Source organism: Lactuca virosa, chromosome 9 (assembly GCF_052849685.1).
Source record: "Lactuca virosa cultivar CGN04683 chromosome 9, Lactuca_virosa_CGN04683_v6, whole genome shotgun sequence".
Taxonomy (NCBI): Eukaryota; Viridiplantae; Streptophyta; class Magnoliopsida; order Asterales; family Asteraceae; genus Lactuca; species Lactuca virosa.
In genome coordinates, this window is record NC_136434.1 from 221,513,594 (window position 1) to 221,530,227 (window position 16,634).

General features: G+C 33.8%; 1 protein-coding gene across 2 annotated transcripts; it reads left to right on the forward strand.

Moving 5' to 3' along the window:
• Positions 1–3,909: 3,909 nt before the first annotated feature.
• LOC145141334 (protein NOI4-like) lies at positions 3,910–5,857 on the forward strand. 2 transcript variants are annotated; one of them, XM_079074621.1, is made up of 4 exons: positions 3,910–4,066; positions 5,015–5,203; positions 5,330–5,471; positions 5,522–5,857. In XM_079074621.1, exons 1-3 carry the CDS (start codon positions 4,061–4,063, stop codon positions 5,372–5,374), a joined length of 240 nt encoding a protein of 79 aa, XP_078930747.1. In that variant the 5' UTR covers positions 3,910–4,060; the 3' UTR covers positions 5,375–5,471; positions 5,522–5,857. The 2 variants fall into 2 exon arrangements, with proteins under 2 accessions (XP_078930747.1, XP_078930748.1); XM_079074622.1 differs by having other exon boundaries at positions 5,333–5,471.
• Positions 5,858–16,634: the final 10,777 nt, after the last annotated feature.

The following is a 16,634-nucleotide window of genomic DNA, read 5'->3' on the forward strand; positions in this document are numbered from 1 at the left end:
CATGCTCTAGCTTAGAGTTGAATACTTCACACAAATTGTTTAACAGACAATCTGAATGTGCTCTACCTGTGAAATGAGACCTAGCCCAATGAACTGGAGGAATCTTACTTAGCCATTCATGAGCCTCTGCACTGAAATCTATGAACTCATTCATTGCCCTTTCAAAGTGCCTAATGGTTGTATTTGTAGCACACCTCCACAAGTGATCTTTAAACTCTTCTCCCCTCCGTTGCAGCTTCATGTTTTCATGTATATGTCTCAAACACCATCTATGCTCTGCATTTGGAAACACTTTTGCTATTGCAGGTATTATTCCCTACATATAATGTAATTTATAGTTAGTATTGTTACAAGCTTTAAAAGAGACTTATGTTATATGTATTCATACCTTTTGTCTGTCAGATACAAAAGTGAAGTTGCATGATGCATCCAAATCCAAATCATCACCAAGGCATTCCAAGAACCATGTCCATGAACTTGTTGTCTTAGCTTCCACAACTGCATAAGCTAGTGGATATATTCCATGTTGGAATTAAGACCCACAACTGTTAGAATTTGTCCAGGGTGTGGTCCTTTCAAGAAACATCCATCCAATCCCAATAATTCCCTTTTTCCAGATTTGAACCCCAACTTAAGTGCTCCAAGACAAATGTATATCCTCTTGAAAATACGAGTTTGAACATCAGGATTTGGTTCATTACACACTTCTAGCTTCACTGTTGTACCTGAGTTATTGGTTTGTAACTCCAAACAGTAATCTCTCAGCAAACTATATTGCCTTTCGTAGTCACCATATAGTTGTTCCTTTGCAATTGATTTAGCCCTGAACACCTTCATTCTTTATATTCTTAATTCCAAATCCATTTGAAGCTCCTCCTGTAAGGCTGTTACTGGGATGCGAGGGTTGGAATCCACTTTTTGGAGAATAGTGCTTGCCAGATATCTAGATGTACATGCCTTCACATTTCTACTTTGTAAGCATAAATGCTCATCAATAACTGTCTTCACCAACCATTGTTCCTCTTCCGTACATCTAGATATCTGAATAGCAAAAGGACAAGAATCTTTTTGTGAAATTACAGTTTTGCCCTTCGATGTGACTTTACTTACAGTGGAGGGACCACCATCAGTGGAATCTGGAACCACCACTTTACACTTTACTCTTACTCTCAATTTTTCATTTTTGGCCATGTGTAGGGCCCTCCTTGTTTTTATTGAAAGCATCTTCACGTGACCCTGTATATCTTTTTTGGTTTTAAAAGCTTGACCCACAAAAAATGGTGTAACATGAACTATCCCAGAAGAACAAGGCACCTTCTTGTTCAGGTTGTTTAACATTCTCTTCCTTAATTCTTCCTCATATCCTGTACTTTCAAACTCATCATTGTTGATCACACCTAAATTATCATCTTGGTTTAAATTTAATTCTATGTTTGGACCTTGTACAAACCATTCAGCCTTATCCACACAACTGTTAAACTCTCTCATATCAACCTCCCAGTTATCTAAAATAGCTTATGGGTCAACAATGTAGTCAGAATCATCTTTTGAATCCTCTGCATGCCCTTGTTCATCTTCTTCTTCCTGTTCTTCTTCAACTTCAACCTCTCTTTCAAACTCACCCATATTCTGATATCCATCACTACTAAAAGGCTCAAAATCATCTAGTATTTCCCTATGATTATGGCAATTAATATCAACTGTAATTTCTTGCATTGTATCAGTTTCTTTTGGTACAGGGAAATACAAATCATCTTTAAACTCATTAATCACATCTTGTTTGTTTGGCTCAAAAGGAACTAGGGACATGGAAAAATCATACACACCATATTCTCTCTGAGCTTGATTAGATGATTCTTTAAGTGGGACATTCATGTCTAATGTCTTGCTACAAGAACCAATTCCCTTCTTCTTAGGCCTAATCTTATTAAGTTCAGGAGAAGGATCATCATCCAGTTGCTCAATAACAACTTTACTTGGGGACATGAAGTAAGTATGAAGTCTTGTAGAACCACGTTCAACGTACACATTAATCACTCTGTTTTGAGGGACATATTGAGTCATAAATATAATGTCTTGATAATTTCCTAGAGCCTTCAATCCAAAATCTAAGTCTAGTTTAAAAATTCTATAATGATGGTACATTGTGTCATACGCAGAATACCCTATCTCACGAATCATGTCATTTAGATCATGAACTGAAAAAAGATCAGTGTCAACAAAGTCAAAGAATTCCAACCTTCCCTCAACGTACTTTCTTCCTGGGAACTTTGTAAAAATTCCACCATGATGTATCTTTAAAGTGAAGAAATTGTCGTGATCATCTGAAAAAGAAAAATGATGAGCCTTGAATATACAAACCAAGAAACACCAAACAAAAGATGAAACAACTTACTGTAATCTTTATCAAGGTCGGGTGTAATCGTATGAGGACCACGTAAATTCCACATACAAAGTACCATTTTTAGTTGATAAAACCTAAAATCGGATGCGAGGGATGAAGGATGAAGATCGTCAAGATGATCAGTAAGCTAAGGTGAAGTGGAGATGAAGGAGGTTTCTTGGACTCTAGTTAATGAGGATAAATTAATGACGTATCACTGCCTAATTCCATCTTAAATGAGCGCTAAACATAAAAAGACGAATATACCCTCAACTTAATGACCCCAAACGGCTACAAACTGACAGTGTTATGAAAAAGGACCTCCAATGCAACTTTTACAAACCACAAGGGCCAAACGCATAAAAAAAAATAGATAGGGACTAAGTTTGTTACTTTTGACAAACCACAGGGGCCATTTTTGTAATTTTGTCTAAATTAAAAAATCAAGGGCAAAATAGTTTTTTAGGTAAGACAGGGACCAAGCGTGTAACAAAAACAAACAGTATGGAACTTCCGAGTTAAAAAAATAAGTTAGAGACCAAACACGCAAATTACCCTAAACTATATGGACCATTCGTGTAATTACTCTTTATTAAATAAACGAACATAAACGAACTTTCCGTCGAACGGTTGACGAACAGTTCGTTGAACGTTCAGTTCATTTACAATCTAGTTATACCATACCAAAATTTGATGACTAACCAATAAACATACTCAATTCTAGCAAATTTTAAATTATTATTATTATTTTGTATAAAATGTATAACAAATTAAGGATAAACACCATCAAAACAAAATTTAAATTGTCGATTTCTATTTTAAGTAACATGTTTTGTGGTTAACTTTCAAAGCTCTATGTTCTAAATTTGACCTAAGCTTTGATCATCAAGATTCAAGACTCAAGAGTCAGATTTATATTCTAGGCAATAACTTAGGTTATGTATATCATATCACAATTAACTTATAAGCTATTTTATTTTTTAAGTTTTTCCGAATAACTGTTTGACAAACTAAAAAGTATGTTACAAACTAATTTTTCAATTTTTTTTTCATTAGAGTAGTTTTATAAACGAATTTATTTTTCAACTACAAGTTAGTTAGTCTTCCAAAGATAACTTTAATTACAAACAAATAAATTATAACCATGGTTAGCAAAAATGACTTCACATCAGATACTCTAAATGAGTTGCGAACATTAACTCTTTAACTATCATGTGTTTTTTTTGGTCTTTTTTAGATTTACATGTTTTGTAGGATATTATGTAATAAGATGTTTTTCATCTCTCAACAAAGTTGGTTTGTATGAGGTGTTGTCCTCTTTTTTTATGGTCAATGGTTCAAGTCTCCTTCGAAACATAAATGGAGTTATAATTAGTTTAGTAAGAATTCATTAAATTTGTCATTACAAAAAAACGTAAAATAAAAACTGCTTTTGAAAAGTGATTTTAATCACTAAAAAAAAAAAACTTTTATGTAGAAAGTAAATTTCCGTGTTGATTTTAGGGCTTGACTGACGGTTTGAAATTGAAGTCAAAACTCAAAAGACACCGTTCGGTTCCGTTACTAGCGTCGTCTCCCTTTCCATCCTCACGGATTATTCCTCACATATTCCTCTTCCCCCCTCTCCCTCTCTCCCTCTCTAAAACAACAGTGAATCAGTATATCTCCTGCAAATTCATGTCGGTAAGAATCAAATCTCTTTCTTTTTTACTTTCAATCCAACGTTTTCTGATTCCTTTTTCGTATCTTTGTTCGTTACTGCTTGCTGTATAGATCGACCGATCGATCGATCGATCGATCGATTGTATAAACGCGTTGTTTGTATTTGAATTTGGAAATCACTCGATTTGATCGTTTGCTTTTGAGTTTAGGAATTACTTATGCTGTCGCTTGTTGATCATGGTTTCTACTTTTCTAAAAACAACTAAATTTAGGGATTTTGCCATTATGTTATCGATCATTCAAATTAATTCCTAATTTAGAACCATCACTGTTTTTTTTTTTTTTTTCTCTTTCTTTTCACCTTGTATTTACTCTTCTTTTCTGTTCTGGATTAGAATTGGAAAGATTATAGATGTATGATAATTGGAATCTTAGTGCTATTGCTTAGCTACTAGCTAGACTAATTATTCATCTTGTTTTTATCTATTGTCTTGATTGGTCTTCCTTTCAAACTTAAAGTTCAACCCCACCTCCCACTTAACACACTCACACAACTAGGTTGAAACTCTTAACGTAAAGATACTTGAGAGGGTTTGGTACAATGGGGTCAAGTGTCTCTTTGATCACCTTATTAATGTTCAATCAAATAACCCACATCATCATTCTGCTCTATACAACTCTTTGAAAAAATTTCAACAATGCATTGAACTTTTCAAAAGTTTAATGGAACATTTTTATAAAATCTAATTTGTGACATATTTAAGCCAACATGATATCTCACAATGTTAGAGTTTAATCCATTGAATGCCAATTAGGCATGTCACCTCATTCAACTCTCCTATTGAATTATGAATTGTAGATGCTTTAACTTTCATACTTAACTGTGCATGACAGGAATTTTGAATAATCATGATTCTTAAACTGTTTGTTAATTATGATTTGAAGTTTGGTTTATTTATGGTTTTGCAGGAAGAGAAGGGTAGGCCTTTGCCAAAGTTTGGGGACTGGGATGTAAATGATCCTGCTTCAGCTGAGGGCTTTACTGTCATTTTCAATAAAGCCAGGGATGAAAAGAAAACTGGTGGCAAGCCAGAGTCACCAGCTAATGGAGATCCTGGTTATAAGCATTCCTCTGCCCCTGTAAAGAAACCTCCAGCTGTAAGTGTCCCCTGTTTTTTTCTGCTTTTTTCTTTCATTGGGTGTTAAAAAGACAATCTTTTAAAGCGTTTATGCTTGATTGAAGATTATAAGTATCATAGTGCCTAAAAAACAATTTATTTGCAGAAGAAATGGTTTTGCTGCATGCAAGCACCTAATGCAGAATCCTAACATTGTGGTTATTCAGCCAACAAGGCATTCGGGTACTGGGCCCTACCTACCTACCTACCCCACCAAAACTTTTAGTTTCTTCTGTGTGTTAATGTGTTATATATATATATATATATATATATATATATATATATATATATATATATATATATATATATATAGAGTCAAGTCAGTCTTCTTGATGGGGGAGGGAAAATTGGAAAAACGAAGACTTTTTAAGTGTCTATATTACAGATTTTGAAGTTTCTTGCTTCTTTTCTGTGTGCTACTGCTATTGCTACTGGTTTATTTTATCTCAATCAAAACTCAAAAGCAAGGCTCATGTGTAGTAACTAGTTGTTATTGCTTTGATTTGGTTTGGTTTGGTTTGCTTCTACTATGATGTTAACCGAATTTGTGTTAGATGATGATGATGATGATGAAATATGTTTTCAAATTGATATTACTAAAATCAAAACTTGAATGGGTTAAAATGTATTCAAATTCTTGTGTTTTAAGTTGCTTCAGTTGGGAAGGAAATTAATTCTTTGATGGTATAATGTTATGGTTATATTTAGTTTAAATTGTAGAATAAAAAAAACAACGAAAAAAGGGGATTAGTTGGGTCGTTACATCTCATTGTTTTGTCACTTTCATTCATGACGTATCAAGGACATGATGAACAAGATTATTATAAATGAGCTTTATCCATTCAGAATATTTAATGTTAGGTTTGACGTTAAGCTTAAAAAAAACACATGACTATTTATAAATGATTAGGGATGCCTTTATCAAGGGATAAAATAAAGAGTTCATCACAAAGATGTATCATATTATAGTATGGTAGTTTATAATATTAATAAAGAAATAATTATTTTCAATACTTTGCTTCAATCAATCTAAGCACTTCAATTTCACTTATCTTCTTCTCAAAATTGAATTCCTCTTATTTGTTCTCTCCCAATCGTTTCACGCCAAAAGAATCCAAGCCCTAGATACGATGCTTTAATTAGTATTATTCATTTGACACTCATAACCTTTATATTTCAATTTTATTCATGTTATACCCTAGTTAGAAGGAAGACCACAATTTAAGTTTCCTACTAATCTCAACTGCCATATTTTTCAATAAGTTTACTTTATTAATCCAGACTAGGTTGAATAATAGTAAAATTGAACTCAAACCTTATTATGCTTTTAAGACCGGAGGGTACTCCATACTCCACCACTCATTTTTTCAGTTTCAAGTCTGCTTTCCATCTATTTATCAAAATACAGGAAATAGTCACGTATCACTATCTTTTACTTTTATTTTATTAAAAATAAAAATAATTTAGTTTTAAAGTTTTTAATTCAAAAAACAAATAGAATTAATTAAAAATGATTGACAAACACAAAAGTTAATTAAAATAGAAATATTTCATTACTTACAAATAAAAGTTACACAATAAACAACCAAGATTAATTTTTTTTAACTAAAATAACAACCTAGATTAAAAAACAACCAAAGATTAATATAAAAAAAAACAAAACGGTCTACAGGAAATATTTTTTCATGATCTTCTCCTTCGTCTTCAAAACTAGCTCGAATGCCCATCCCGACAGATGATCGAATTTTTGCATCAAAAAAATTCATATCGTCAATTTGTTTCCTTTCCTTGCGCTCCGTTTTTTGTGGCCATGTTTTTCTTTGTCGAATGTCAAACGTTCAGCAAAATTCATACTATATTGATCAAATGTCTTTGTCATTTTACGCATTTCGTCTACTTCGTTGTTGAATTATAATGTATCGGAAGAAGACCCCTTCCCCTTTCATTTTGCTTTGTTCCTACCTTTCGGCCAGATAATTTCTTCTAGCTTGAGCTGGTCTTCATAATTTAAATCTAGCTTGACACAAGCATCGGAAGAAGTTGTGTATCCACTAGAGCCTATTTTTATTCTTTTTGATTGTGCTCCTCCTATTATGAAGTTGGCTTTGTATTTTTTTCCACCTTGGACTAAGAGCTAACAATTTCAAAGACTCATTAAACTTGAATATCTTTTTCGTTTTCTCGCGAAACAAATGCAAAGCCTCTTAAATAATTTCTTCATCTCATTGACCACTTCTCCTTGGGTTTTAAGGTTGTTGTACAACTCGTTAATCTTCGAAACACTTTTCGCTATTTCTCAAAACTTTGAATTAAGTTGGTGTTTGGTACGGTAGTCTCATCTTTACCCAACTCCTTGCGAAATCTTTCAAGGACGCTTAGTTAGAAATGTTCATGTGTTGAATCCTCCAAAATGTCAATCCAAGATTGTGTCAACGCTAGCTCTTCTTGTTGAGTCCATGCTAAGGCTTACTCTTCTTGTCTTCCACCGGATGTTTTCCTTTGCCGCGTGGTGGAGGAGGGGTTGAGTTCCCATACAATCGTCGTCCGAGTCATCGATGCTTTGGCTTTGTGATTAAGAGTGGTAGAGTGGGGTTTGGTTTTGTGATTGGGATTGATAACGTGAGGTTTGGCTTTGGGTTGATTTGGTGAAAGTTGATCGAGAAAAACAACAAAGTTGTTGAACATGTCGGGACCAACATTTGGTACTTGCATAAGGTAGTATTGTCTAACATTTTTGTATTGAAGTTCTAGACGGGATTGAATGGGGCATCAAGTTGGGGACGATAAACAGGTACAGATAGATCGAAGGCAAAAATGTTTCGAGTTACGGTAGTTGAACTCGGAACATTGTTTTTTTTATCGGATTTTGCGGTTGGATTGTTGTGATTCATTTTTTTTAAGAAATAGAGAGGAACTAATAGAAGAATGTGTGATTTTAAAAGTGAAAGAAGTGAGGTATTTATAGGGTTGTAAAATTGTGTGTGTGTGTGTATATATATATATATATATATATATATATATATATATATATATATAGAGAGAGAGAGAGAGAGAGATGGTTGTTCTGATTCATTTTTTTAAGAAATAGAGAGGAAATGATAGAAGAATGATTTTAAAGGTGAAAGAAGTGGGGTATTTTTAGGGTTGTATATATATATATATATATATATATATATATATATATATATATATATATATATATATATATGAGTTATTGTGCGAACCAAAAGATTTGTGAGAACTTGCGAACTCATAATCAACTCATCATTTTTCAACACCAAAAACACCAATCTTCTCCAAATGTGCGTCTAAGCCATATCTAGGCTAAAAAAATATTTGATAATTTTTTTTTTTTTGAAATTTGCATGTATGCACAATCAACAATTGTACAGACTACTGATGATCACAATCAGCAGTCATATAGACTGCGGTTGTGCACAATCAGTAGCCATATGGACTGCTGATGAGCAATCAGTAGTTCATATGACTGCTGATTGTTCTCATCAGCAGTCCATATGACTAATGATTGTGTTCATCAGCAGTCATACAATAAAACCAAAAAAAAAAAAAAAATCGTCAAAACTTTTTTTTTTGAGCCTAGATATGGCTTAGACGCATCATTTGGAGAAGATTGATGTTTTTGGTGTTGAAAATTGATGAGCAGATTATAAGTTCGCAAGTTCTCACAAATCTTTTGGTTCTCAAAAAACCTGGCTCTCTCTCTCTCTCTCTCTCTCTCTCTCTATATATATATATATATATATATATATATATATATATATATATATATATATATATATATATATATATATATATATATATATATATATATATATCGAAAATGCTGGCAACCAATAGCATGAGGAGAGAAAGAGAGCGGGGGTGGGGGTATGCACCCCTCCTACCTTTCACCTACCCCGCACCGAGGGTGTAGTGTAGCAGGGTGCGGTTCCCTTCCACTCACCCTCTTCCCGCACCATACCTTCCAGCCTAAGGTCTTCCCTCCTTAACACACTCTAAATTTTTAATGATTTAATTAATCTTCGTGGGCGAAACAGAGGATATCTCGATTGGGGAGAAAACGGGGAAATCTCATGTGACATCCCCTATTTTTTCAGAACCAAAAAATAACATTTTTTATGCTTCCAAAATCATATCATCTTTGTTTGCAGAAAATCCCAATATAATAAAACATTTTGCGGAAATTGTTTCGTTTTATTAAAATTATCTCTGAATAAATATGTTTCAAAATACAAAAATTCTAAGGATATCATAATCAATACACAACATAAGTTATAACGTAAAGACCTACTATTCTGAAAATTATTGCATGTTGTCTCTTAATCAATCGTCATCCTAATCAAGTTCCAACAGCTTTAACCCTGTTACTTGTGATACATATAATTTGAGTGGGTTAGGTTGGGAAACCTGGTGAGACACATAGGGTTTTCAATTCCATAATATTATTATGATAATAATTTATAGTTATCATACTTGCAAAACCAACTGTTACAAAAAAAATATTGATATATCTCATAACTTAGATATCTATAAAACATTATATCCATACATACTCATCCAAATCGATTCTTACAAATACTAGTCTGCAATTATCAGGAAGAATCAACTCGTTTGATGAATCGTTTAGAGCAATGGTTTGACTACACAACTAGGTGCTTCCTTGGCTGGTATAAGTCATAAAGGCACTTAAGCCGTCAGAGAGTATTTGATGAACATGGCATCCCCATTTCATCTAATTCTGTGGGTTATAAATCCACACTAGCAACGTAATTCACAAGTAGGGGTGGCAAATCGGTCCATGTGTCATGTTTTTGTTTGACACGACACGTCACTAAAAGGTTTTTACATAACACGAACACGACACAACATGATGTCGTGTTTTTTTCAACTAACACGAAATCGAACCAATTGACAAACACGACACGACACGACACGAAAAAGATAACATAATATAACAATTAGTTTATTTAATTAATATTTAATCATACATAGCACGAAAAACACAAAAAACATGAAAAACACGACACAAGATGACATCGTGTTTTTTTACACTTGACACAAACACGACACGGACACAAATTTGAATTTCAGTTTCGTCCCAATTTCGTTTCGTGTCGTGTCAACAATTGTCACCCCTATTCACAAGACTATCTAGAATGTCAAGAGTTGTCATCCTACTCTGTTAGACGACCAAACATACTGTTTCAGTTACCTAATCGAACCTACCATATCTGACTATCCAAAGGAATACAATATCATACTCCGGTACGTAAACCGTATATCGACACCTGATAATGTCACAGAACGGAGCTCTATTCTCCGTTCCTATTGCACACACCCTTAATATGATGCTACTTAAGGTATATTTTTACACTACAAGATATAACTAAACACTATTTCGGTTTAACTTTAACTAAACATCCTTTATATAGCTTATTTCATTACTATGTAAGACTATGCCACTTATAATCAATTTCCAAAACCATTTTCCTATTTATACCATAGTATAGCAATACAATATGAGACGATTCTTTTATCTAACTTAACGAGATCTAAATATTCTTTATACGTCTTAGTTTTAAACTTAGACGAGACTACAATCCTTGTAATCGACCTTTAATACTAACTTTGTTTAAACGACACTTATCGTAACTTAGTGTATATACTTAACACTTAGTATCATGTATTTTAACATGCAATACTCTTTTAAGTAATAATACTTATTTTTATGATTATCATGTAATATTTTAACACATAATTAACCATATATGGTTCACACAGTATATATTATCAAATATATATTTAACAAATATTCCATATGATAAGCAATTAATTAACAAATAAACTTTCGACGGATAATTAATACTTTTCAATAAATACTTTGTATTAAAATCATGTGCATGAAAGTAACTATGCACTCACCTGATATAGGTAGAAGACTCGCGAGAAAGTCAACTCTTTGACTAACACTTCAGATTTCCCTTTAAAACGACCTAAACACGATTATTACTAAGTTTTAGTATTCGTTCGTATTTATAAAGTTTAATCATTATAATGTTTTCTTAGATTTATAAATAATGTCAAAAGAAATATTGACTTATAGCTAATAAAAAACAACTAGGTAAGATCGTATCGGAGGTAGGATTCGTTTGACATATAAATATATATATATTGTTTGGAAAATCCACTTGAAACACCCCACTAATCTAACATTGTCATCATTCCCGTAAGTAGATCAATCAATATAACGGCTGGTATTACTGATAAATCATATTTATAAGTTCATAATAATGTTTACGAACATAAATATAAGTTATACTTAAAATATGGTAAGCATAACTCAACTTACAAGTTGTTTGACGAAAAACCGGACATTATGCGGGAATAATGTTAGAATTTAGGGAAACATAAATAACAATAAATACAAACTTGGATAGATTCAATGATCGTGTTTTCAAAACTTTCCAAAATGTGTAATTCGTCCATTTTGCATGGGGTACACGGATTCAGAAGTGGGATAATCCAAGAATGAACCAATCCGAATTAGAGGACTAATTCGGATTGTGAAACACAAAATACCTTGCTTGATGTGTTCTTGAGAGATAGAGAAAACCTTAATGAAGAGATTTCGATTATATGTTTGTAACCCTTTTTATGGAACATAAAATATGCTCGTATACAAGAGGTAAATGTAGTTATTGGTGGTTGTATGCAAATTTGGCGCCAAAACAGCTAGGTATTGGACATAACCACCGCCAGGGGATCTGCCCCTTTGACCCCGCCAAGGGGCGCTGGCCCTTTGAACCCCGTACCTAGGGGCGCTGCCCTTGGATCCCTGTATCCCGAGTTGATATTAATCACTCTAAGTGTGCACCCCGCAGCTCCAATCTCGGTGAGTGAAATAGAATTCAACATATCTCAATATTAATAACTACACTAAAACATGTTGATAACACTAAAATCACCAACACGTAACTTCGAAAACTGAAAGCATTGTTTCTTTGTGATCTCTGCGCTCTAGATCTTCACTAGTAACACCTAAGAACTACTAAGATCGGGCATCGGGAGAGTTTGGAAGAGCTTTGGAGGAGATTGAGCAACAAATAAGCAAGAAAACACAAATATATATATATATATATATATATATATATATATATATATATATATATATATAGGGAAGGGTTATTTGGAAAACAAAAAAACCCTAAAAATTATAAAAATGCATAAAAAAAATACCAAGACATCACAAAACTTTTTTTTGAATTTTTTTATCAAAAAATCGCAACATTTTTTACAATTTCGCTGAAAAAAAAAATAAAAAATCATTTTTTTTTGTAAAAAAAAGTTTTTTTTCAAAAATGTTTTTCAGCGATTTTGACCTAAAAGTTGCGATATTTTGATAAAAAATTTCAAAAAAAAGTTTTGTGATCTCTAAGTATTTTTTTTTATGCATTTTAATGATTTTTAGGGTTTTTTGTTTTCCATAGAACCTAAACCTCTATATATATATATATATATATATATATATATATATATATATATATATATATATATATATATATATATATATATATATATAAAATAAATAAGTATCCAATTGCCACGTGGCAATTGCCGCTGAGCCCCTCCCAAGCGAATTTTCCCGCTCTAAATTTCTATATGAAATTTCGAAAATAACCTTTCTGCTTCTTCATTCTCCATCGGCCATTCTTCTCCCCTAATCTCTCATATCTCCTATTACTTCCTAAATTAGATTTTGGATTCAAATTTTGAAATCCTAAAAAGGTAGATATCCCTAAATCAGCAATTAATCATCCAAGTTTTTTTATGTTTGAATTGTTGATCAGCAAGATCGAAACCAAAAATAGTTTAGGGTTTTGGGTGGTAATCATCGCTGCCTTTCATCTTTCGTTACCGGCGACATAGCTCCCATCGATCAACAAAATCGTAATGACTAATCAAACATTGCCCTTTTCTCTTTTATACTCTTTGATTATTAACAGAGTTCCTAATTTTCTGCAAATTAGTTCATCCGATGATTTGCTTTCTGATTTTCACTCTTCATTATCATAGATGGTATCCAAAGAAATCAAAAAACATTCCTCTATTCTGAGAAATCCACAATTAATCACCGAGATTTTTTCATGTTTGAATCGTTGATTAGCAAGATCGCAACAAATTTCATCGCAATCCGCTCATTCTACCTCCTTATTTTTTTTATAAGAAATCAATATATTCATTCCAGAAAGGTCTCTCTATACTTTTCTCTCGAAATTTTTTTAGGGTTTTGGATGGTATTCATCGTTGCCAACAATCTTCTGTTAACTTTTGTCGATCAACAAAACCTTTTAATCTTCATGGAGATTTGGGTTATCTTCCTTGAGATCCAGTTAATAGTGGTTGAGGGTATTAATTTTAACTTTTTGGGCATATATGAGATATGAATCTGGATCTTCGACTCCATTTTCATTTTTATTATGAATCCTGATTTTTATTTTCGTTTTTTACTGATTTAGAAACTATGTAATTGTATATATTCATTTCCAATGTCTAAATGATAGTAATGATTGAGATGTAAGCTTATCAGATTCAGAAATTGTTCAATCGATTTCTTGGGTTCCAGCATCAATTATTTTGGTGATGAAGGTAATTGGGTTTCAGGGTGTATAATCCTTAATCAGTTAAAGCATGGGAAAAAAGCTAACAATTCTTTGGAGTTTAAGGCTTTATAAAGCTTTTTTTTTTCTTTATATCTAACAAATAAGTTATTGTTTTGACAATTGTATAGATAGGTTATTGATAGTTGTATAGATATGGAGTTTATTGATTATCAGTCTGGTTATCAGGTTCTTATGTTTTTGCTAATTATTACGTTGGTTCCTTCACTTATCTGTGTTCTTTTCTTTTGTTGCACATTATGTGGTTGCAGCTACCAAGCACAACACTAATATTGTTATTGTTGTTATAGGATAACATCATGAAGGTATGTCACGCATAATGGATGGTAAGTATTAAGAATGATCTTCTTTACCTGATATATAATGGGTAAAAGTAACTCTATGTAATCTCTGCAGTTTGATCATGAAACTGGTATTTTGAATTAACTATGTTTTGGTGAACACTATCTAATATTGCAATTTGTAAAGACACAGACAAATATATATATATATATATCAAAATAACTCTTTGATTGATTGGAAATATAACTCAAAAACCAATTACATATATATGTGTATGTGTCTATGTATGTTGCTGTGTTTTGGTGTGTGTTAACCCTCTTGGTAATACACTGAATATATAGGATTGATAGAATCATTTTAATCCTATAATTAATACACATGAGACCCAACCACTTGTTGGTGTCCCTTACTTTGTTCTAGAAATTGTGTTAGCCTTTTAGGAGTGGAAGACATGGGTGGAGGGAGATGATGACTTAAGATTCCAACAATCACCCCTGAATCTCTAAGTCCTTCTAGAGATTCCCGATCACCGCCAATATTTAAGTCCTTCTAAAGATGTCTTCGATCCCGATCAAGTCCCGCATTGTCTTGAACTTGGTTCGAGCCAATGGTTTTGTGAGAATGTCTGCCTTTTGTTCTTCACCTGGAATGTACTTCACCTCCACTTGTTCCTTTTCAACACACTTACGAATGAAGTGAAACCTCGTGTGAATGTGTTTGCTTCTTCCGTGAAAAACAGGATTCTTCGTGAGTTCGATAGCTGACTTGTTATCAACTCTTAGGACCACCTTCTCTTGTGCTTTGTTCATGATTTCGCCTAGCAAATCTTGAAGCCATATTGCTTGACATGCAGCCGCAGTTGCAGCCATGAACTCCGCCTCGCAAGATGATAAAGCAACAGTATCTTGCTTTTGAGAACACCATGTTATTGGAGACAACCCATAGTAGAAAATGTGACCGGTTGTGCTTCTTCCGTCGTCCGGGTCGACATTGTAACTACTATCGCTGTAACCAATGATCCGGTTTTGCCCCATCCTCTCGTACTTGATTCCATGTGACGTTGTTCCACGTAAGTACCTTAGGATGTGTTTGATTGCAACACCATGTGATTCTCTTGGATTTTGCATGTATCGACTAACAACTCCAACCGCATATGCCATATCGGGTCTTGTCTGCAAGAGATATCTAAGGCATCCTACCAACTTTCGGTATTGTGTCGGGTCGATTTCGGGTTCATCTTCGGCCTTCGACATTTTGGTTCCTGGATCCATGGGAATGTGGGTCGGATTGCAATCGTGTAAACCGGCTTCTTTTAGAATGCGTCTAGCATACGCTTCTTGGTTTATAGTAATCCCTGATTCTTCTTGTTTGACTTCAATGCCCAGGTAGTAAGTTAATCTTCCAAGATCAGACATCTCGAAGTTCTTGGACATTTCAAATTTGAACCTTTTGATCATGCTCAAATTTGTACCTGTGACAAACAAATCATCAACATAGATTGCTAAAATTAGCAAGTTGGATCCTTCGTTCTTCCGGTACACCGATGGTTCTTTCATGCACTTATGAAATTTCATTCCTTTCAAAATCCCATCAAGTTTTGTATTCCATGCTCTCGGTGCTTGTCTAAGACCATATAGTGCTTTTGAAAGACGGTACACCTTGTGCTCGTCGCCTTTCCTTATGTAGCCTTCCGGTTGATACACATAGACGGTTTCTCTCAACTCTCCATGTAAGAAAGCCGTCTTGACATCCAAGTGGTGAAGCTCCCATCCATTGGTAGCGGCTAAGGCAATGAGAAACCGTATGGTTTCGATGCGAGCTACCGGAGCAAATACTTCTTGAAAGTCAATACCAGGTTGTTGTACGTACCCTTTAGCAACCAACCTCGCCTTGTGTTTGTTTATGGTGCCATCTGCATTTTTCTTCAGCTTGAACACCCATTTGAGTCCAATGGGCTTCACCCTCATAGGTTTGTTTACGAGAGACCAAGTATTGTTCTTGTTGATTGAATTGATCTCTGTATTCATGGCTTTGACCCACTCTGGTTCTTTCTTCGCCTCTTCAACCGATACCGGCTCGTCATTGGTTGCTAGGAGAAGTTCTTCAATTTCATCAACATAAAGTACATAATCTCGTAATCGAATTGGAAGCACCTTTTGTCTTGTGGGCCTTTGGTTTTGAACATTGTTCACGTTGTTGTTGATCGGACTTGGTTGCTCATTTTCTTGTACCTCCACTCCGTCTTCAATCTCGTGATCTGATTCGTTTGGTTCGTTGTTTACTTCGTTTCCTTGGTTGTTGTTTGCCTTATCTTCCGGTAAATCCCATGGTACTATGAATGATCCTGGTTCTTCATTGTCAGGTGTAGCTTCGTTAACCCAATTCCATCCTTTGGTTTCACTAAAAATAACGTCTCGACTTACGATTATT